The following is a 23906-nucleotide window of genomic DNA, read 5'->3' on the forward strand; positions in this document are numbered from 1 at the left end:
GTCATCTTCAAGTTTTCTGTGTAGGACTTTAATGAAATTAACTATTATGCCAATCGCAATATTCAGCAAACCTACCTAGAAATATCATTCAAAGGAGAAAGGAAGAAATTGAAATGAATGATCGAGATCCGTAATGTGAATTAAAGTCTGTCAAATATAACTTCCGGGTATTTAACACATAAACTATAGATTCAGAAAGTGTGCCAATACAGTTGAGCAAAATGAGGCATAATCACAGATTATGCAAATAAAATACCCTCATGAAGCACAGAAGGAAAGCAACCTAGGACATTACCTATAGTAGTAAGAGACAGTAGATTTCTTCCTTCCATCAAAATCTTTTCAAAATTTCTTCAGAGACATTTGAAATGAACTGGTAAGGCAAAATTTAAATTGGACACACTATGAAAATTTCTAAAGTACACTCTCCATTAAATAGGCACTCAAATTCCAACTCCCAAACGCAGATTCATCTTACCGATGCCGTCGCCTGTGAACTCATCTACAGAGAAGAAAAGTGATGACTGAATTCTTCCAACCCAGTGGCAAACACTGCGCTCACAAAATACAAAGGCTGAAATAGTACAGGAAAACCTTTATTTCTCTTTCAGTTCCATTGTGAAACGAAAAAGAAAATTAGCGAAAAGAAAGCATGTCACATTCAAAAGAGCAAAGCAAAGGAGTATGGGTTGAATGATTTGAAAAGAGGGAAAGACCTTTCAACTGGCTGGTCCTAACATCTGCTTCTCCAGAGAAATGACCTTTGCAAGGCCCAGCACTTGGCTAAGGTAATTAAGCCATCTAGACACCCTCGCATCATAGCGGTAAACCCTGAAAGAGACCTGAAAAGACTCTACTCAGACCCAAGCTCTCTGTCTACAAATGAGCTGACTGACATCCGGAGGTGAGATGACTTGCCGAAGGTCACACAGCCAGTTAAGAACACAGTGAAATAAGACCCCAATGCTCCTGACAGCTGTCTCTTCAATAGACTATAAAAGTAAACTTGCCAAAAGAAAGTCACCTCAGAATCCCAGCAAAGCCCCCTCGTCTCCTGAAGGGGCAGGAGAGAAGCCTTGCATCTCAAGAAATTCTCCCTGGAAGCTTCCATAGGGCCAAGTCCAACACCAGCAGACAGTTCGGTGCAAGAGCAGCGAGGGACACCAACCAGGAGGCCCCCAGCAACCCTCTCCTGCCATTCTGCTTTCTGGTGATGATGTGAACATTACTGGATTTGCAATAATGTTATTGAAAAAAGAACATTTAGTATGAGGATATGCATAGAACGAACTTGGCAAAACAGTAGCGCTATTCCTGTATTCCTGTGGTTTGAAAACACCTGATTTATCCTTCTAAAAGGACAAAGGACCAATTCCTGGAGGTAGGAACTCCCTGTGGAGATACACAGCAAGACAGGAAAAACCAAACAGTCTTACAGTCCTTCACTTAAGGATTGGGGCATTTTTGGAGGGAAACCCATTAAGAAGCTCTCTGTTGATGTTACACCTATATTTTGAATGACAGGAAAAGAAAAGAGTAGCATGAATGCTAGCTTTTGTGGTTTCTATGTTTTCTACTTATGAGGAATACTTTTAAAATGCCAAGTACTGCTTACTTATTAGCGTCTTAGTCTAATTAATCCCCAGTCTCTGAAAAGAGAACAATTACCCCCTTTCTGTGCTTGGAATAAAACCTTAGGGAGCTGATGGATCGAGCCTGGCTCTGATTTGAGTCCACCAGTGGGAAGACCTGCATGGTCCAAATAATAGGGTAGCTGGCATCTGTTCCTCATTGCAAGATACAGACAAAGAATGGACAAGGAAAGGCACGGTACACGGTAGACATCGCTATAATGAGGCATAGATAGCCCAGGAGGGTCCTAGCCAATAGTTGTTCATTTTTATTCAAGAACACTATGCCCCCCAAGCCCCCAGGGGATACCAGAAATTGTAGTTAGAACCAAACTTCCTATATACATATGCTTTTTCTATATATAACTAACTATGATAAAGTTTGATTTATGTATGAGATACAGTTAAAATTTAAAATAACTGTCAAGATAACCATTGTATACCATAATAAAAGAATCACCACTTTTGCCCTTCGGGATATTATTACATGAAATAAGGATCTTCTGAGCATGAACACTGAGACATTATGATAGGCTTGATAGCACAGTGGTTAATTACTAGGTCACTGGAGGGCCAGGTGCATATACACCAGGTGATTACACTGATGGAGGGAGGATTCTCAATTCCTGGGCATACAGAGCAGAAGGGTACAAGATTCCATCGTATCACTCAGAATACTGTTTAATTTAAATTTATGAACTATATATTCCAGAACTTTCCATTTAATAATTTTGGACCGCAATTGACATCGGATAACAAAATTGTTCATAAACATAGAATACTGTAAAAAAAAAATCATTCTGGTGTAAAAATTCAAACAGGGAGAGGGATGTAGGATAGGAGGTATGGTGGTAGTGATCAAAATAAAGTGAATATATATTAAATCACTCAGAAACATACTATATGGTAACCTGTATATACCCACAAGGTTAGACACTACAAGTCCTAGAAGTAATGGCTTGCTAAACAAAAGCCCTGGTACCTGATACTGAATAGCTCTGTTGGAACTGAACTGTTGGTCAAGAAGAACTCAGAAGCTCCCCCTGCTCCCCCCTACAATCCAGGCTCATACAATTCTCCTTGGTTACCCACTAGAAGTTGTTGCTAAGACCCCATTGCTGAATTTACTACACAGGTTAGATTTGAGGTATAGAAAAACCAAGCTGAAACTGAGCTGGAAGCTTGTTCCCTAATGGCTAGTGTCCAGTAGTGCTATGCAGGCTGCTGGGGGTTAAAGGTATCAACCATCTTATCCGGTTGTGAATTCCATAAGCTACAGTTCCGTCCCAACCTGCTAGTCAAATGGCGCAATAGTGGTACAGCTGTTAGGGAAGTAACCAATCACTTACTGCTGATCTACTGGCAGCTAACGGACTCTGGGAGAAAGGGGAGCATAGCATTCAGTGTGAGCCCACCAGATTGCAATAGACAGTTACAAGCCCCTGGTCACTCAGATGGCCCTAGTTAAACTCCGTGGCACACTAGGCAAAAACAAAAAGTAGCGATAAGGAAAATAAGTGTGTAAGGAAGGAGGAGCTGGGAGGGATGGGGGAGAGGTCAGATATGTAAGGAGGGCAGTGACCAGCCTGTATCATATGCGTGTACGAAGCTGTCAAAGGACGAACTTTATTAACAACAGCTCAAAGTCATTCTAATGGGAATGAAAGTAAAGCTAAGCGTAGAGTCAAAAAAACAGAGAAAATACAATGGTTCTTGAATTTCAAGAAAAAGGCAGACATGATGTAGATGCAAGGGACAGAGTGGGATTTCAGGCAGAAAAAAAAATGGCCATAAGGAGCAAAAGGGTGTGTGTGCGTGTGCGTGCGTGCGTGTGTGTGTGTGTGTGTGCGTGCGCGCGCGTGTGTGTGTGTGTGTGTGTGTGTGTGTGTGTGTGTGTGTGTGTGCGTGTGTGCACAGCACAGTGTAGCATAGCCTGACCCCGGCTCTCAATGGAGAGGTGCAGGGAAAGAAGTCAGAAGGGTGGCGGGAGCCCCTTATCAGATGTTCAAACCTGTAGCTGTGGGTAATAGGAAATCACCAGCTTTGGAGCTCCTTGATGTTGCTGTTCACCATTTTAAATCATTTATTTTACTGACAGTACATAGTGCCCTCTCCCACTCTTTCTAGAATGTTTTCATAAACCGGAAGGAAAATTCCACACCCAGCAAACAGTCGCTTCCCCACCCTGTTTTCCGTCTCTGTGGCTTTTCCTCCTCTGGTTATTTTGTAAGGAATCCCGCAGTGCGTGGCCTCGCGTGCTCGACTTCATTGGCTGAGCATACAGTTCACAGAGTCCACCGTGTTGTAGCATGTGCCGATATTCCATCCCCTACCCCCCTTTTAACCTCTGAATAATGGTCCGATTTACGGGCAAATCACATTTCTGGCGATGGGCATTTCGGTTGTTCCCGCTCTTGGTGGTAATGAAGAGTGCAGCTCTGGATAGATACGAGTTATTGTTCGAGTACGTATTTATGATGGAGTGGAGGGTTTCTTTGGAAATGATACGTTTAAACTTGGGGACAACTCGTCAGAGTCTTTTAGGGAAAAGATAAGACACAGTGAGATTGCATTTGAAAATGCTGACTGCTCTTCACGGATTGCTCAGGAAGTAAGATCCCATAGAGATGGCTTCCCAGGGATTCAGCAAACACTTGTTCCTCCTGGATGCTCTCCTGGTCTTCCTGAAGCCTTCCATTTCTTTTCCCCTGCATGCATATATCCATACATTCTCTCTCTCCCTCCCTCCCTCCCTCCCTCTCTCTCGCTCTCCCTCTCCCTCTCTCCCCACTCCTTCCCTCTCTCTCAGACCTACAAGTTGGCATGCATTCCAGTGGTCCAAATTTGTGCCCACCCACACACCTTGTGGCTTTACAGCATCTTCTCAGGCTTTCTGTGCTAAAAAATCCTGCTAGCTAAGCCCATCTGCAAGAGTTCACTTTTGCTTCGTAATTCCTGCTCTGAGCAGATATCAGACTTAAATAAACAGACCTCTCGGGGCCCAAGGAGCAGCGCAGAGGAGCATGGACATTCCACCAGGAGACACAATGTGCATTGCAGAGACGTGTCCTGCCCATTCCTGCTGAGACGACAAGGACCCATTGTCGTATCCCTTTCCTCCATCTCCCTCCTCCAAACAGAGGACTGCCAAGCAGTGGCTTCCTCTGCTGCCCTTCTAGATGGGTCGTTTCAAAGGCAGCTAGCATTTCTTTGAACTGGAGTAGGTTAGCTCTTTGGATTTTGAATATGTGCCTCTATGGGCATTCAAGGAGACAAACAACGACCCAGGGCCTTGCTGATTTCCTCCTTGAGCCTACTACAGGTCTGTTTGAATATCGCCAGGATGGTCACTTAGAACCAGTCCAGAGCTGGGAATGAAATACAGTGTCATTACTATGTTGTTTCCCTCGGAATCAATCGAGAAACTAAACTAAGCCAGGATGAGGTGTGAACAGGTCTGTCAGCAGACCTGGCCTATGAGAAAGGGTGCTTGTTCTAAGTAATGATCTCCGCAAGACTCTCCGGGCAGCGGCTGAAGGCCCATTTCCTGGGAAAGGTAAAGAGACAAGGGCTACATATCTGGGGATTGTTTTGGTATGGGCCACACCAACCTAACTGTGTATTGGATTTTAACAACTGCACTACCTCATGTAGAGTACATTTATATCCCCCAAAATGCATAATTTTGGACACTTTGTATTGCATTTTTAAAGTGCAAATATAAACAAGCCTGTTAGAAACAATAGTACAACCTGTGGGTCTGTTAGAAACAATAGTACAACCTGTGGGTCGTTCTGGATTAAGGGAAAACAATGGGATTTCCAGAAAGGAAAATGCAGAGTCTTCCCAGGGGGCAGGGTGTGGAGGAAGAGATAAACTGGAAGAGCTAGTGACAAAACCCAAGTTCTAGCCTCAGTCTAACCCTACGGTGCAATGGCCACAGGTAAGCTGGGGCTCCCATTTGAATGTCCCCCACTATGGCAGCTCCACATGTATACGTACATGTCCTCAGCTAACCGAAGCTCGATTTTGAGGAAAACCAGTTAGCCACGAGTTCCAGAGAAGACTGACACCCCTCAACCCAAGCTGAAGAGCTTGATTAGTCTGTGAGAACCAATCATCATCTGCCAGGAGTTAGTCTAGAAATGATCTCAGGACATAATTCCGGCCAATGAGACTTGTGGAAAGATTACCGAACATTTCCTAAGAAGTGGGCCAAGAGAAGGGTTCAGCCTCTTGTCCTGCCTAGCTTTTAAACTGTCACAGCGTGAGGCAGTGACTCAGAATAGCCATGTCCAGGAAGAAAGCGGGTGTAAGGCAAAGCAGCCTTCACTGCTGGAGCTGTACAGCCCTCCAGCGCCTAACCTCTGTGATTAACTAGCCAGGATGCAGACTTCCTCCAGACTGCTTATTATGCACAGTAATGCCTTTCCCTCTTAGGTTAGGCCGTTTTAATTTGGATATTCTGTTATTTGACACTAAAAGATTCGTAACCAATCAACCTACCCAGAGGAGTGCATAAATGTTTATCAAGTACTTTATTTACTCCCTTTAAAAAATTATACCCACAACCCAAATTATAATGTGTCAGACCCCGTCAGAAACGCTACTGTATCTGACCCTTTGGGAAATATAAACAACTTCAGAAAAATAACTAAATACACGGAAGAATTTGGGGACATGGGGGTGGGCCTGCCATTTTAATTTGCAAATGAGAGCAGAAGTGAGGATCTTGTGAGAGTTTAGGAAGAAAAACCTTGACAAGGTACACTGCCACAAACTTCCAGAGTGAAACTGTGGTGCCTGTTGGTACAGGGCAGTCCATTTCCACCATGGCACAATCGAAATGCCACTGCATGGCATCTGTGTGCATGCATAAGGGAGCAGGGGAGTACTCCACACAGGACCCGGAGGATATTCATTTCAGTAGCTGTCACCTTCGGAGGACATGCACACTTATCCCCTTCTATGGCCCCTCCTGTCACTTCCTTTTGAAGTTCTCCAAATCAGGTGTTCAGGGACCTGTTCAGGGGACCAACGGGTAATGAGTTATTTATATAGCTGCCACTTTTCTAAATCAGTGGTGGCACCTAAGGATGACTTTAAAGGACTGAAACGCCCATGCCACTGCACCTGTCAACTGCCCCCCTACACCCTCCACCCCAGAAAATAGAGTGGATTAAGCTCCTCCACCACGTCTTCTACATAAAATCAAAGGGGCCTTCTCCTTGCAAACGATGCCTTCTGCGTATAACTTAAAGCCAATCCGAGTGTGTGCTGATGACAACATTCACCCAGTGCATAGACAGCTAACAAGCTTTGAGGGAGGGAGGTGCGGGGGAGGGGGAGTCAGAGGAAGGGCAAGCGACTGATGGAAGTTTGCAGCTCAAAATCAGGTGGCCAGGAACCTGATTCTGCCTGTATTTTCCTACCTACCTCCTACTAATTTGAGTTTCTTTCAGAAGAGAAAGGGCAGGGGAGGGGAGGGGAGGGAAGGGGAGAAAGAGGGAAGAAGAAAGTGGGGGACAGAAAGGTTGGTGAAGGGAGACAGGGTAGGCAGGAGAGAGATAAAGAGAGACAGAGACAGACATAGACAGAGGAAGAGAGCTCCAAGAGAGAGAAAGAGACGCATAGCCCTTGAGAAAGCGGCACAACACAGCTTCCATGTTCTTTCAGCAGACATCTGGCTAGATTTCCCCTGTTAACTGCTGAGCAGTAAATGGTACCCTCGTGTCTTTTGTTTCGAGCACCTGAAGAAAAATGCAGTCCTTTTCAGAGCCCTTCACGCTCGTCATGGCTGCTGCTCTCCTGTTTGCTGGAGAGTCTAAGCTCTCTTCTACCAACACCTTGATTGTCTAACTGACAGGCAGAGCTTCCCCAGTATGCCAGATGCTCAATATAAATGAACTACAATGGGCTATTCCTAGCCATCGGTGGCCCAGCACAAATCCTGAGCTCTCAGTGGCACAGGCGGCTCCAGTAGACCATCACGATTTCTCCCCCTGCCCCCATCTCTGGAAAGTTATCTAGGGTCAAACTGCTGCTCTGGTGACCTGCTCCCTAGCTTCTCAATCGTATCATAAGTGATAAACTTTGTGGGGTTTTTTTCCCTCAGTAACCTCATGAATAGCATTTCCACAATGCTCAGACTTAAAAACTCTATAAAGTATCGCTATAAGTAGCTTTCTACAAGAAATTAATCCCAACTCAGAGGTCCTTGTCCATTTCTGTGGATAGGATAAAGAGGGCAGCCCGGTCAACACGGAAGCTGCAGCATTTGGCATTCATTTTTGACTAAGAAACCACTTTTTAAAAATAGGGTTTTCTAACGGCAACATTTATTGACTGTTGAATGAGGCGAATACATCTCCCCCACCAAATTAAAGATTCCTTAAATGTGGTAAAATGAGGTTCCAGCCAAATAAAACATCCCCCACCCTGTCCTGATTCCCCACTCAACTCGCTGTGATTGCTACGGCTACACCGTAAGCGCGTCAGGCCGACAAGAGCATCGCTGCTGATTTGCAGGTGACTGTCCTGTGATAAAGACAGCCAAGCCTTCTAGAATCATCTGAACAGACATAATTTGCCACTTCAAGAATTTCCGGAATCTGTTTCTGGCTGAAATATGTCAGAAACCTTGAAGGAACCAAAAGGAACAGAAATCCCTCAGATTCTGAAGGGGGAGAGAGAATGGACTGATTTCTTTCCTTTTTTAAAAACCTATGAACAAAATATTTTTAAAAAATTCAAGCTGGGCGGGGTGGGGAGGGACACCCAGTAAGTAATTCACTTTATCCTCTGTAATTCAAGAAAGGAGAAAGTAAATCATAGGGCCTATTCTTCTTCCTTTCCACTGCTGCTGAGTTCCCTGATGGGGTCCCCTGGAGACATGATTGCTTGGTCTCCAGTCAGCTGATCAGGCCTGAGTTGCAGGAAAGACAAATGCAGCCTGTAGCTTCCTTGCACTTCAAGCAGACGCTGTCTGCCACACTACCTCCAAAGCTCACACTCCAAGAAGTTCACTTATGTCGTTTCAGTTAAAATTTGCAATAAAGCAGATTAATTACCGCAATCACTTTTAACCACAGGGAAACGCCATGAGCAAGCCAACAGACAAACGTTATCAATTTTAGCAGCTTTGGAAGATAAAGTCTGTTCTGTAGTCACAGTGTCTTTGTTTTGATTTAAAAAAAAAAAAACTCTTTACCAAAAGCTATGCACGGCTACAGATAATATCAATATTTGGTGTTTTGTTTTGTTTTTAAGATAATAACTCAGGCTGTAGGGAGGGCTCGATGGTTAAAAGCACGTAAATGCTTTTGTAGAAGACCCAGCCTCAGTTGCCACAACTTCCTGTAATTCCAGTTTCAGGGGCTTCAACACTCTGTGGCCTCTGAAGGCACCTGCACTCACGTACATGATATACGCAAACACACACACACACACACACACACACACACACACACACACTCATACACACCACATGCATGCACACGGGAATAAAACCAAATATCTTGAAGCCTAAGGCAGACCTACCTGGTTAAAAATTACCTTATCTTTGTCATCAAAATAATGAGCTAATATTTTGCTCTGAAGGAGACATATTTGCTATTTGTATTAACTGCCAATCTTTTGGGGTGATTTGTTTTCAATTTCCCCCTCCCACCCCACCAGTCGCCGTTGTTGGAAGTGGGTGAGGTAGGGAGAAGACAGCCCGACAAGGTCCGATTGCTTTCCTTCTTGGAAACCAGCAAACCACAGAAGAAAACAGACCACGGATCTCATCCACACACTTTAGACTCGTAGAATGACAGTGGACTTTCTCTGGAAGATAAGACGGGCAAAAGAAAGGTAGGCTGAGGGACGGAGGGCACAGATGTCACCTCAGACAGCTTGCTTGGCAGAGGTCTCAGTATTAGCAATGTGTGATGAGGTTGTGACAGTCGGTCATTACAGGCTGATGAGCTGGAGTCCGGGGCACTGTGGGTGCTCACAGTGATGCAATGGTCGTGTCGGGAAAACCCTGAGACCTTCCCCCATCCCACCGATGTTCCCTGTCCTTGGACCTCATGATTAGCAATGACACAGGCAGTCTTTGTGACCCCAGATGCTCCTCCAACAGAACAGCCATCAAGAACACTGGCAATTATGAGCAGTCTGCTGATGGGGTTGGAGGGCTTTCTCCAAGCTTTGAAGAAGAAAAATCAGTAGCTAAGGGGGAGAAAAAAAAAAAAAACAACACAGCAACTCGGGTATAATTGAATGTGAACTTTCTATGACATGGCAAAAAATAAACTTTCCATTTTCCCCCTCAAGGCCATTGCTAAATGTTATCCACAGGACATAGAAAATGAAAATGTCAGTGGTTCTGGAAAGTTCGATCACAAGCCACTTACAGCACCGTTGACTCTCGCATTTCTAAATGACGTTTCGAAGACATTGCCGATGTACCAACAGGGGAGAAGGGAACTAGTCGCTTCCTTTGATGACAGAGTAGCAAGAACTTAATTCCTGCTCCAGACAACCTTCATGAGCGTTGGTGACAGAATGTGTTCAAACGGAATATCACACTCGCCTCCACACGCCATGGGACAAGTTGAAACTACAAATCTAGTCATTAGGAGTTGGGCAGGATGAAGTAGCAGTTGTTTAATCAAAAGGGCTCATTTAATACTGTGCCTAGTGTCAGAATTGATGTGGAAATAAAATGCGTCTCCTCTCCTCTGCACAAGACAAATGTGTGTGGTATAACGGAACACTGGAGAGAGCAGGCACACATTCAGCCACGATGAGCAAACCTCTCCTTCCTCTGCCCAGAAGGGCGCAGCCTAAGTAATGAGCATCAAGAGAAGCAAGGTTGAGTGTGTGGGGGGAGGCATTGGGTGCTCAAGCAAAATGTCTATTTATACCATTTTAATACTATCCCCCCTCAAAGGTTGCTTTGGCCTTTGCTTCATGGTTCCCGTACTAACACAGCCCCTGCCCACAATTTTAAATGAATAAGAAAAATTACGTCTATATGAGCATCCGAGTAATGCATTCTCAAAAACATCCCAGATACCACTTGTCTGGAGACACAAAGGAAATCTTTTTAAGATTGTGTGTGTGTGTGTGTGTGTGTGTGTGTGTGTGTGTGTGTGTGTGTGTAAGAGTTTATATGCACCATATACATTAGTATAGACAGGTGGCTTCAGAGGCCAGAGGGTAATGGAACCCCTGAAACTGGACACACACACACACACACACACACACACACACACACACACACACACAACACGGATGAAGCCAGAAGAGGATATCAGTGTCTTTGAAGTTGTAGATAAACAAGGCTGCAAGCAATCTGGTTGGAAAAGGAACTCGAGTCCTCTGAAAGAGAGGCAGGTGCTCTTGACCACTCTTAATCACAGCTGTAGACTCCCTAAAATGAAGGCATCACCGTGCCAGCTGTGTAAGGCAAGGTCGGCAACAATCTGCACCCTCCTGGTCCAAGGAGAAAGAATGCTGGCCTTTTGCTTCCCTAGATAGATCTGCCCTTGGTAGATAATTATTCCCACGCAGATGATGCTTTGGTCTACAAATGAGCTGTAGAAAATCATCAATCTATTCCTGTGTCAGGTAGAACTTGGTGGGTCCTGTACAGACTATTAATTTTGTTGAGAATAAGCAACAGGAGGAACAGATCAATCATTAGCACAAAGCAGAACGGGCCCAGTAAATTCCTTCTAGATCTTTCTCTCTCTCTCTCTCTCTCTCTCTCTCTCTCTCTCTCTCTCTTCTCTCTCTCTCTCTCTCTCTTCTCTCTCTCTCTCTCTCTCTTCTCTCTCTCTCTCTCTCTCTCTCTCTCTCTCTCTCTCTCCTTTTCATACAGAGAGCAAAATGACAGGGTATTTATGTACCACTCAGTGTCTTTGATATCTCTGTTTACCTCATTAGACCGCTTCAGAGACCATTAGGATGTATTTCTACTTCAGGTCTCAGTTCGATCCCCATTGACTTTCACAAGTTAATGTTACACACATGAGAGTCATAGTCTTCACATCTCTGAAATCCCGTCATTTTTCATTTCGTAAAAGCAAAACACTAAGTTTCATTTTGTTTATTGTAGGCAGAATGCAGGACTAAAATTTGATTTGCACGTTCAAAGGGCATAGAGTTGAAAAGTAAAGCTAATTGCTCTTAATAAGAACTTGTAATGAAAACAATTTTACATCAAAGTTAATCAAATAGCTAGGACTTCCTATAGAGTCCAGCGGCCATTTCCAATTCACACCTGATTTCCCCGAAGTTCTGTAGGACGCAGCCACGGGTCTCACCAATATTTATTTACTAAAGTGAAGGCTACCAAGCACTGAACGCAAGCAGGGGAAACGTTTCCGAAGGGCCCGCCTTCCATTGTGCTTCTAGCTCGTAACTACTGCACTTGGACAGGATGTCAGCGAGTCCCCACAGGGCTTGACACTCCATCACACTGCGCTGCCTTCTCTGTCATTTCCTTACTAGTTCCATCAGCTCTCCCAAAGTGCTCTCCACTCCCATCAAGTAATCTTCCCCCACCTACTATGAGTAGCTTCTGTGTAATCCACTAGAAAATACAAACTCTGCTCCTTGAAATGCACCCTTAAGGAGGAAGGGATTTGTCCACTCTGTGCAACTCTCAGTGTGTCTTCTACGTCAAGACGATGCCTGACACTTCACGATCTATTTCTTGAGTAAATAAATGGATAATGACTGAATGAATGTAGCATCTATCTTTAGGTCAGTTTCTATTTTCTGAGACCTTACAGAGACCACGACAAGTCCACTGGCCTAGGCTTTCTTTGACTTTTAGACAATAGGGCTTCTTTCAAACCTCCTGCATTCCCAGCAGCTCATAGGAGCCTGAAGCCCAGGGCGTTAAGTCCATTCTGTTGAAGTGCTTACTTGGCTTGCCCAACTATTCCACACCTCTCATTGGTTAGGCAGAAGTGACTCATTTGCATATTCTCAGAGCTCATCCTTTGACCGAGAAAGCTTTCTGCTTTCTCAGAGCCAAAACAAGCAGTGGCCAGCTGGAGAGGCAGCTCAATAGTTAAGAGCACTGGCTGCTTTTCCAGAGAGCCAGGGTTCCTCCCAGCACCTATCTAATGGCCCATACCATCAGTAACTCCAGTTTCAGGGGATCCAATCCCTCTTCTGTCCCCCTCCCCTCAGCTATGCACATTGTACACAGACATATATGCAGGAAAAACAGCCATACACATAAAATGATCTTTTTAAAAAGCCAGAACCACAAGAACACGCAGAAAAAGTAACTTACAACGAGACACAAAAGAACCCTCAATATGTCCCGAGATCTTCTAATTGTACCTTCCACACATAAGCTTTGTTTTTCACTGAACTGGAAAGTAAATTAAAAAAGTATAGTGCAGACTATTTTTTTAAGTATTTTATAAGATTTCCTGTTACCCTGGAATTATATTTCAACGTGAATCCTGCCCTCTCCTGCTAGAGTAAATCCATGGACTTAATGTTCAGAGACGCACATCAAGGGAACTGACTGGATCACTGACAGATTCAAAACTTAATGGTGTTATTTCGGGGAAGCTGGAGGAATTGGTGAACCAGGGTGTACTCTCGTATGCTTCGAAAGGTTGTACCCTTCCCAGGTCCTCCTCTTACTCTCTGCTTCCTGGCCCGCAAGAGGTAAGCAGCTTTCCAGCACGGTGTTTCTGCTTCCCTCAGTTACTAAATGCAACAAAACTAGCCAGCCATCACTGTAGGATGATGTCATTAAGCAGTAAGGCGGGTCCAGGATAAGGCGGAGCCTGTCATTGGATGAGAAGAAGAGGGTAGGTGGGGAAAAGTCTAGGAAGGAGGGAAGAGGAGCGAAGGAGATCAAGATGGAGTCTGTGGAGGGGGATGGTCCAGATTTAGGTGAACCAGATCGATTTTTATCTTGTCTAGGCGGGAGGTTTATATCTTTATCAATTGGCAGTGAATTTTTTTGGGTGGATGAATTGTGGATTGAGAATTTAGCATGTAAATCTAATTGCTAAATTACAAGTTTCTGGGACTTTGATTTTACCGGGCTAAAGAGGACAGTGTGTGAAAGAAATGGCTGAGAGGCAGTTGGACTGTGCGGATCTGGTTCTGTTGCCCGCTCAGAGTGGGAACTCGAAGGGCCCGGAGAATGAGATGTATGTGAGGTGTGCGTGCGTGCGTGCGTGCGTGCGTGCGTGCGTGCGTGCGTGCGTGCGTGCGTGCGTGTGCGCGCGCAGGCGTGGTAACAGAGAGGATGGCTAAAAGGGAGACAGCCAGGAGAGGGCGGCATGTGGACCTCTTGGCAGAGGAGCAGCCGGAGTGAGTGGATTCCGCCTCGTGGGGACCGGTAGCCGCCGATCCATTTTAATTTTTACCGCAACAAATTATGAGCCTAAAACATGCTCCAAAAGTAAGTTGGTTTTCTCGGGGAATTTTGTCACAGCAAGAAAAGATTGATTAACATACCAAGTGAGCACGATGGTGAGACAGAGACGGTTCAGGGAGAGCTTGATGCCAGAGAAACACTGTGTTCAAACTGTTGGGGAATAGCTCACTGTGGCCTGGAAAGGCAGCACAGGCTTATAGTCCCAGTCCTTAAAATGCTTACCAATGACTTTGCCTCAGCCATGGGCTAGAGTTTAGCGAGCATGCCCTTGTCTAGCATGCCCTGGATTTGATCCCCAGCACATGTGTAATCCCAGCGTCTGGGAGAGGAAGCCTGAAAGATTCAAGGTGGAACTTCAAGGTCATCATCTACCACTTAGTGAGTTGGTGGCCAATCTGGGATGTACTCGACCTCATATCCAGAAGGAAGGGAGGGAGGTAGGGAGAGGAGAGGGAAACAAGAAAAGAGGAAAAGAAACCAATCATTCTTGTTGAAGGTTCTACTTGGAGGTCCAGCCTAAACTGGCTAAAGAGTGAACTAGATAAATGTGAACTAGAGTCATAAAAACAAAACAAAAACCAATAAAACCCTCCACAATTTGATTTTTCTCCCAAATCTCTGTATCATTAAGACAGATGCTTTCCTGGTCGTGATTTCTCTTGGGTAGATTAATACTATAGAGTCTACACACATCATTTCCAAACCAATCTGTCTTGTGTGCTTTTATCTCTTAATCATGAGAAATGCTTAGAGTCTCCAGGAATGGGATATACTAACATTTATGGTGGGAGAACATTTCTATGCTGCCTCTCTGCGACTTTCATCAGCATCCCACCTCTGTCCTCTGTGTCCACAGGTTTAAAAGCTTGACTTATTCCTGTCTCAAAAGTTCACTAGGCATACCAGAAAGTTTGTAAGCCACATTCTGACCCCTATCTGGTCTCCCATCTGAGTCGACTTATCAATAATTAAAATTTCTAAATGATTATAAGACCCCCAAGGCAGTTCAGAGAGGAAAGTAGGAAGTAGACCTCGAGGCTCTGGGTAAAGGGATGTTTGAGGTGCGCGTGAGGATGGTTCCTAGTGGTTTATGCTAGGAAAGTCAGACCACAGCCATCTGATGTCAGGTGCCAAAACAATGCTAAACAAGGTTTCCTAATATGGATGCCCGAACCATCTGCTGGAGGCAGGTAAATCTGGATGATTTTGCTTTTCCATATTATTCACAGAATCGGAATTTTAATGAAACTTCCATGTCCCTGTCTTTCCCCAGAGGTGAAGCAGACCCAGAAGTTACCAGAAGTAGGAAGTTAGTTTCCTCCAGCCTAACGTGGGTTAGCAGCAAACTGCTGCTAGAAGAACTAGAGGCTCTTCCGGCCTTCCCCTTCCCCCAACAACAAACTGTGACCCTGTAATGACTGGTGTCCTGCTTTGCCCTGAGCATCTCATTCCTAACATTATCAGCTCATTAACTTCCCAGGATTCCAAATTCACATGGCTGTTATTAAAACAACAATACATCTCAGATCTAGCAAGTTCCCCAAAGCACAGTCAGCCTTCATAGACAGAGACAACCAAACCAAAGGCCAAATGAGTCGAACGATTGTGGGAGAAAATACGCTGGGGTTTAGTAACAGGCGCAGTATGGGACCCCCTATTTTTCTGACAGGCCAGAAAGCCCCAGTGTTCTCCACAAAGAATTAGCTAGCAACTATCAATGTGAGGTAATTTTTTTTTTCATCTAAAAGATGCATTCATGACCAGAACAATGTAAGCCATCTAATTAGTATATGAGTTCTGTTGTGCGGGTACTGTACTGGGCAGCCATCTGTCAGAAATCGTAGCAGGGTTAGAACAGAGGGTTGAAAGATTGGATTCACTGACCTCTGATAACATTCTTAATCTCCTAAGATCACTTGATTCTGGACACTCTAGGAGCTGGGTACCTCAGCTAGCCAGCATAATTCCATAAGGATCCTGGAGGATCCCTGTGGGAGTGAGTTCTCCTGCTGTGGGCCAGACTCTGCTCTGCTGTTTCAAACATCACACTATCCAAATTGTATGCAGTGATATAATCTATGCACAGAGGAGTGTGTGTGTGTGTGTGTGTGTGTGTGTGTGTGTGTGTGTGTGTGGAAAATGCAATTCTGCCATTTCCAAAGACAAACTGAACTGCTTACTTTCAAAATTGCCTCGTCTGAATGAGCACTCCATAACCGAGCCTCCACAGCCAGCTCTTACAGTTTATCCATGTAGCACGCTACTATCAGGATTAATTATGCAGTGTCTTCATGAGGAGAAATCAGATTTGGATGCAAGTTGGAACAGAAAAGAAAAGGGTTTGCTTCCCAAAGGAAGATTACTGTATCCGACTGCCCTCCGAATTGCTGGAGCCCTTCCATATACAGACAGATTTGGATGGCAGTCCCCAGCTGGGCTAGCCATGGGAAGGAGGAAATTGACATGTTTGAGAAATGAAGACTATGCCAACCAACAAGATGGGGAAGGCCAGCACGTTATTAACCCCCTCCTTTCTCGGTAGTTTCACGGCGAGCTGTAATTCAGTGCACATCTGCTCACTTGATTCTAAATATTTTCAGACGGGCTGACCTCTGACTTCCTTTTGGGGGAACAGTGAGTCCAAGGAAAAGAAGTTTGTTTATTTGTTTTTCTTTCAGGGGACATTCTGTGGAGGTTTGAGCTTTAGAAGTTAAAGGAAGCGCTACAGAAGAGGACTGTCACATTGAATATTTTTACATGCATGGGATTGCAAAAAAAAAAAAAATTCAAACTACCTGATTACATACAGAAGATGGGTGTTGCATAGATTCCAGAAGAGCAAAGTGATGCTACACCAACACAAAGCCCAAAAACCAACAATAAGGACAGCCTACAGAGTGTCACAACCATAAGAGTGTGACAGGTAGAGTCTCCCAGCCCAAGTCTACTTTCAAGGACTTGGCCCTTGGCTCTCCTTAGCTACTTTGACCCTGAGGAGGGTGGTCATCGGGAATGTTGAATAATGAATAAAGCAGGTGTCTTAGCTGCTTTTATTAATGAATTAGGGAATGCAAAGTCCAATTCAAACAGACCCTGAACTTGGGAGTGTTTGGGGGACAGACCTTCGCTCCCCATGAATCCTCCAGGCTGGGATGCCCACATACATCACCCAGCTCAATCCACGAGAAAGCCCTCCTCCCTCGTCCTAGGGTTTATACCTCATCTCTTCCAGAGGGCATGCCTCAAAGGAAAATGCAACTTGAGGGAGGAAACCTAGTTGAGAAAGATCAGTCTTTGGGCTGTCACCCTCCCTGGGAACAGGGTCAAGAAAATTCACATATACATCCCCAGTCAGCCAGGTGCACGGGCGGAGAAGGACCAGAGGAGAGTCAAGGGAAAGAGAGACAGCGGTGAGGGGTAAAACAGAGTCCAGGAAAATGGTAAAAGAAGGATAGGTAGGATGAAGCAGCAAGGAACGGGAGAGAGAAGAGTAGCTGGAAAAGGAAAGCAGGGAAGCAGCCTGGAAGGGTGAAAAATGAGCGGGGCAACGGAGCGCAGCAACTGGAGAGGCAACCGCGGGGACCAGCGCGCCCCTGGGATGCCCGGACTGTGCTCCGCGCGCGGACGCAGGGACGCGGGGCGCGCTCGCCGCTCACCTTTCAGGATGAGGGTGTCGATGTCCCGGTCGATGCCCAGGAAGTAGCACTTCCTCCAGAGGCCGGAGTAGGTGGCGAACAGCGGCCGGCCACACTCGGCGTCCAACCCACCGAGCCCCAGCAGCGAGCGCCAGGACTCCGGGTCAGAGCGCCCAGGGCCGCCGGGGAGCAGCCGGCGCCCCAAGGGAGGCGAGTCCCGCAGCGGCAGGTGCGACAGCGGCATCAGGCGGTTCTTCTGATCCGGGGGGTCGGCGCCCGCGCGGCTGCGCTCGCAGCTCTCCTTGTGGCGCCGGGGGTCGGTCTCGTACCAGTGATCGGTGAAGATGGCCGTGACGAGCAGCCCCAGGGAGCAAAGGCTGAGGCCGAGGCTTAGCGCCGTGACGAGCGCCCGTGGCTCCATGGCTTCCCGGCCAGCAGCAGCAGCCGCCGGTGGGCTCGCCGCCGCCGCCAGACACAATGCACTTGGCCTCGGCGCTCCGCCGAGCGCCCTCCCTCCCCGCCACCTGCCCCGCACTCTCCCTCCCACAGCCGCCCGCCCGCCTCACTCCCCCGCGGGAGCCTCCTCCCGCCCGGCCCCGCGCCCTCCCGCGGCGCTCTTACTTTCCCGCGGCCCTCCCCCTTAGCCACACTCTCCACAACCCACCCCCTACCCGGGCCGATCACGCCCCTCGTCCTTCTCCCTGCTTCCAGCTCCCGCGGTCAGCCCCCTCTCTCCAGCCCCCTCTCCCTTTCTTCACTTCTGCTCTCCGTCCTCCCTTTGCTCTCTCTCCCGTCCTTTCTCCTCTTAACCCAGTCCCTACTTTCTCTTTACTTTTCTTCAACTCTTCCAGACGCTCTTTCCCCCACTCCCGCGGGCCTTTGCGTCCCTGGCTCCTTCTGCCTTTATATACCTGCCTTAGATTCCAACCCTCTTGCCACCTGCCCCTGCGCACACCGCCTCCGGTCCTCTGTCCCTCCCACGACCTTACAAGACATCCACCAACATCACGCTGGATCTTGCCTCTTGTCCAAGTCGATTTTGATCACTGTCTGTTTTGCCCCCGGAGCAAATCTCATCCTTGAACGTGGGCGGTTTTGAGTATTCAGACTCTTGATCTAGAACAGCCAGCCTCTCTTCTAGACTTCTGAAGAATCCAGTCTCAGAGACCTTGGCAGCCAGCTCTGTAGACAGACCTTCCCCTCTCACTTTGCTCGCGGCAGCCTGGAACCCTTTTCTCTGCTCCAGCCCTTCCTCTGCAAGAAGATGCCCAGTGCCCCTGAGGCCACAGAGCCACAGTCAGAGATAATAGCGGCCCACTTCATTTCTGCCTGCTCCGAGATAGACTTCTTTTTCTTGAGCTATCTCCACGCCTGAGTGACTGACTGGCCTCCTGGATCAATATGGCCTTGCAGTGGCACCTGCTCTACCAAGTGATTATTGCCTTTGAATAAGGCAAGCCCTCCCTCCAGTGATAAATCAAACTAACGATTTTCTCCTGTGCCAGTTTCTCTGGTGGTCATCGAGGGTCAACAACAAACCAGTGCTCTACACCAGTCAACATCTGAGACTTTCTGCTCTCCCGGGGCTTTCTGAAGTCACAGATGTTCACTCCAAAAATGGCAGGCATGATCTTTCTAAAAGAGGAATCCTTAGGTCCAAGGTACGGAGTGAACGATGTGCACATATATTCTGCATGGCAAGGGACCCACCTACACCCTTGGGGCCACGTCAGAGGCAGAAAACCATGCTGTACCAGCCTCGAACGGCTATCCTTATGCTCTGACGCTATGAAATATTAATGATTCAAGAGATTATGAGGCATTCATTAGATGCTAAATGTCATTACTCCGTGATTTAATGGGACTTATTAATTAGCGCCCCACGTCAATTGGTATCGAGGTGCTTTATCTGCCTCCTACGGAATGGCATCTGGAAAGGTGGCATGAGATGCCACTGCCATCCATTTTCATTGCTGCTTGTGCTCAACATCTTTGGGGATTTTTTTTTTCTCTGTGGAAGAGTATGTACCTCTTCTGAGCTATTCAATCCACAGAAAGATCCCTTAAGCAGATCTTGGTCACATCAGACCCCTGTGTCTGTTTCTGCTGACCTGACAATGTGAATTATTGCTTGGATTTTCTCACAGCTGCAGCAAGAACTGTGGTGAGCTCTGGGTCTAATTAAGGAAGACAAAGAATTACAATTTTAGTGTTCTTCTCACAATCAGCCTTGCCTTAACAGGAAGCACTAAACCCAGCAGAGGCAGCTTCACTCAGGATTTACACAGAAGTGATGGGACTTAGAAGGTTTCTTTTATTTATATTCTATAATATGTATAAGATTGTAGACCTTTCCAGATCTACAGAGCCCCTTGAACTGTGAGTCCAATTGGCATCTGAAATTAACTTAGGGTGCCCTGTGTCATATATATATATATATATATATATATATATATATATATATTTATGTGTGTGTGAATGTATATATATATGAATGTATATATAAATGTGCAAATATATCTCTCTCAAGATAGTTATTACAAACCTGGAGCGTGTCAAAGATTGCCTGCCCTTTAGTTGTCTTCATTCCTTTGCCATGTCCTCACCTGATGTACTGCAGGACACAAATAGTCAGCCACATTTCATAGTCACATGATTATCATCTCAATCACCCTGTCCCCAAGTAAAAACAGACAGCAGAAACCCCCTTCAGTCACTGCCATGTGACTATCCTGCGTATAGAAGAACATGGGGTTCTGCCCCTGTGGAACTCTTTGATCACTCCCTCCTTAGAAGCCAGCATCATCCTTGGAGTTCATTTACGTCCCTGTTTAAAACCAACCTCAGCATATAATCTAAAGGTTACTCGGTGATGGATTGCCTTTGACAGTATTTCATAAAAAATGTCGCACATTACAAATACGGGCCAGCAGTGTGTAATGAGAGTACTGCCTCTGCTGGTTCTGCGTTATCTGCGTTGGAGAAAAGTGACATGGGATGTGTATACGGGCCTCGCTACAGCGATAGCACACCGCTTCGTCCACGCTTTCAGCATCCCCTTGGCTGGAGATCGTCAGTGATGAATTGTCACCCACCAAGCACTGCTGGCTGAGAAGTGAGGAATGCGGAGATGGGAAAACACTTCCCATCTACATGTTGTTTCCCACCCGGTGGCAAGGGGGAAAAACATGCACAGAACTAGAGGCGAGGGCTGTGACAGAAATGTAAACAGTGTTGTGGGAAGGTGAACGGTAAAATGACCCACTGCCTGGGGAGCGGGAGTCAGGAGGGCTGTGGACAGACATTTGAGTTAGTTCTCCAAGGACAGATTCAGTTTGGCCAAGGAAATGATATCAGTGATATTAGCATCCCACTCAGGTTATAACTCTTCCATTTTTATGTCCATCTAGTAGATTTGGAAATTTCAGTGTTTATGGACATTGTAAAACAAATATTTTTCCGAGTCTTTCTGTCATCTAGTCGGGCTGCTCTAATGGCTTCTTACATGGCCCAGCATCAGCAGGCTGGGACCTCAACATTTTCAAACGTTGCTTAATACATTCGTCTAAAATTTGTCTTTGCTATCTCCAGACCAAATGCCCCTGTATTGAAGGGGACAGGGAGAAATCCGGAGAATTTCCGCCTGGGAACTCCGCTGTATTGAACAGCATGTCTAAATGTCAAGTTTGTCCTTCCCTACATTGTAGCTGCCCTGCCCCCGCTCTCTTTTCCTCTCCTGTTGATAATCCGTATAAGCCCCTCAAATTCGGTGTTTCAGAATTTTCCAAATTATGCAGCTTTTTCCTTTGAAGTGTCATTTGTGTCCACCCTCCTGGGTCTTCTCCAGTAGCCATTGCTGTGTCTCTAGCACCTCACCTGCGGATTGGCATATCGGTGTTCTTTGTCCCTAGGATTTAGGACAAGCTCTTCCTACAGTCATCATTCCCAAAGCATTTAAACGCCCCAACTGTTATATTGGCCATCTTGAAATATTAGAAAACAACACTTTTTGCCTTCCTTAAACACATTTGCCATAATATCTGATTGCCAAACTTTGATTGTATTTATCATTAGAGTCAGAAGTTCTTTGCACAAATATTTCCTTATAAAAAGATCACACACACACACACACACACACACACACACACACACACACACGCACACACACACCCCTCCATGTATCCCAGAGCTATGGCACTATGACAATGATTTATTGACACGTCAATGCTAAGCTAACATTGCTGGTCATAAATATTCTAAGAGACCTTTGCCTTTCTGCTATAGTGCCAAGATTCCAAGTACCACCCTTCCTTATTTTGAACTTGGATCAAGCCCATGTCATTTAACCAAAACTAGGAACCAACTCATGAAAAGCGAGGCTTTCTTTTTCCTGGTAATATCACACATTTTTTTTCCAGTACTTAATGTAAGGATGTAGTCAATTATGTTTTTGATCTACAATATGTCGTTTCTAAAAATACTTGGGGTATGTTCTCTAAGTTTTTCTCTGGAAGCAGTGTTATTTTAACTCAAGATATATTAAGCACTTCCAATGTAAGTCTTGGTGCTAGGTCTCACTGGCTTCTGCCAACATGAGGGAAACGTGGCCCATGCATGCCCTCAGGAAGCTTTAGGTTGCTAGAGGAGGGAAACAGAAATGTAAGGAGCAATGAGAAGCTTGGGCAAATGACATCACGGGGTCACAAACAACATCCAAGAGAAAAACCTAGTCCAGACACAGAAGTTTCCACTCTGAAAAACGTGGCGGCAGCACCATCTCAGGCCCTTGGATGAAAGGAAGTCATTTCTTCTGTCAGCTAAGTCCAGGGCAAACCCAGAGGTATATTTTAGAGGCAGCACCCACACCATGGTTCTCTCCTGGATCCCACACATGTGGCAAATCATCCTGACAGTGCCATTTTGTCACAGACTAGATGCCTGAAACCACAAAATACCACAAAAGCCCTGAAATAGATGGTGGCTGATACGTTTCTCATCTCACTGACACAGCACAGAATGTCACCATTCTTTTTACACATTCCTGGATTAAGCTGATTCCTTTTTGGATCCTTTAAGCACATATGGTAGGGGGGAAATGTTCAAAGAAACCCATAACCATGTTAAGTCCAACTCAAAGTGTGATGTGTTGGCAGATGGCGGCTGGCTAATTGTCATACCTAACTGCACCCCCCCCCACCTTGTCTGTGTTTGCAGATACTAGGGTTCGATTCTATGCTCTTGGGCCATATTCCACAACTAAAGTGAATTGGATGTATCTAAGATGTCCAAAGCCTCCGATTCACAACCATCTGTGAGGCTGCCCTGCTGGACAAAAGGGCCAGACTTGCCAAATGTCTACCCATTTTCTCAGACATAAACCTTCTATCACAGCTGTATCTGTACAAAGAACCCAGGACCTGGGGAATCCACATGGGTGCTTAGGCCAAAACAGCCTGCCTAACAGAGACTCAGTGCTCTCTAACCATGCTCTGCAAGGCAAGCGGTCACCCACCTTCTCAGATACATAAATATGAGCGACCAGGCTATAAACGTCTACCTTGCAGGGCCATCCTATCCTTCCACTCTCTTCCCTCCCCTGTGCCTGTAATAGTAAAAACATCTAATGTAGATGTCATAGATGCAAATGGCTAGATAATTTATTAGTTACACATGTCCATGTTGCTATTTACATTCAAATAAAAGAGACAACCTATCATCTCCATTGATTCAACACTATTTGCAGAGTTCCTATAGGCCAGGGAGAGGGCCTTCCAAGCACGAAGGCCCCAAGGAAGGACAGAACTTTGTATCATGAAGGAACTGAAAATGAGTGCCGTGGATAGAGCATAGTTGATGAGGGATGAAGGAATGGGAAATAGCTCAAGAACAAGATGACATTGCAGCATTAGTCAAGTCCAACCATACATGGAGCTTGGACTTGAATCAAAAGAAAATCTTTAAGGAGTTTTAAGCAGGGAAAGGGCATGAATTGATTCATGTCTGTAAATGTCACTCAGACCGCTATGTGAAATTGGCCAGGGCCTGGGGATGGCCAGTGTCAGGCAGGACAACCAGTCAGAGGGGATGACCCAGTCACGGTAGATACCATTAGCACATGAACCAAGGAGGCAGGAGTTGAAACAGGGAGACCAGTGGAGGTCTGACTCACAGCAATGCTGTGAGTTCCTAAACAGTTTGCCAGGAGCTCTGAGGGGAAGACCGGAGGAAAAA

The 23906-nt window shown here is 45.9% G+C and overlaps 1 protein-coding gene and 1 long non-coding RNA gene across 3 annotated transcripts in view; one reads left to right on the forward strand and one right to left on the reverse strand.

Moving 5' to 3' along the window:
* The window catches only part of Tmem178a (transmembrane protein 178A), a 59043-nt gene extending 40787 nt beyond the window's left edge, over positions 1 to 18256 (reverse strand). Inside the window, exon 1 of one of the 2 annotated variants that reach the window (XR_005505533.2) lies at positions 17697 to 18256. Coding sequence is in view for 1 of the 2 variants with exons in the window: in NM_001004282.1 (NP_001004282.1) it covers positions 17697 to 18096 (400 nt within the window). In the remaining variant the exon portion in view is untranslated. The remainder of the gene's footprint in view (positions 1 to 17696) is intronic. The other variant, NM_001004282.1, reaches the window with a different exon arrangement.
* LOC134479321 (uncharacterized) lies at positions 13678 to 17101 on the forward strand. The gene is made up of 2 exons (XR_010052483.1): positions 13678 to 14064; positions 16719 to 17101. It is a non-coding gene; the product is annotated as an uncharacterized LOC134479321 (long non-coding RNA).
* Positions 18257 to 23906: the final 5650 nt, after the last annotated feature.

Source organism: Rattus norvegicus, chromosome 6 (genome assembly GCF_036323735.1).
Source record: "Rattus norvegicus strain BN/NHsdMcwi chromosome 6, GRCr8, whole genome shotgun sequence".
NCBI lineage: Eukaryota > Metazoa > Chordata > Mammalia > Rodentia > Muridae > Rattus > Rattus norvegicus.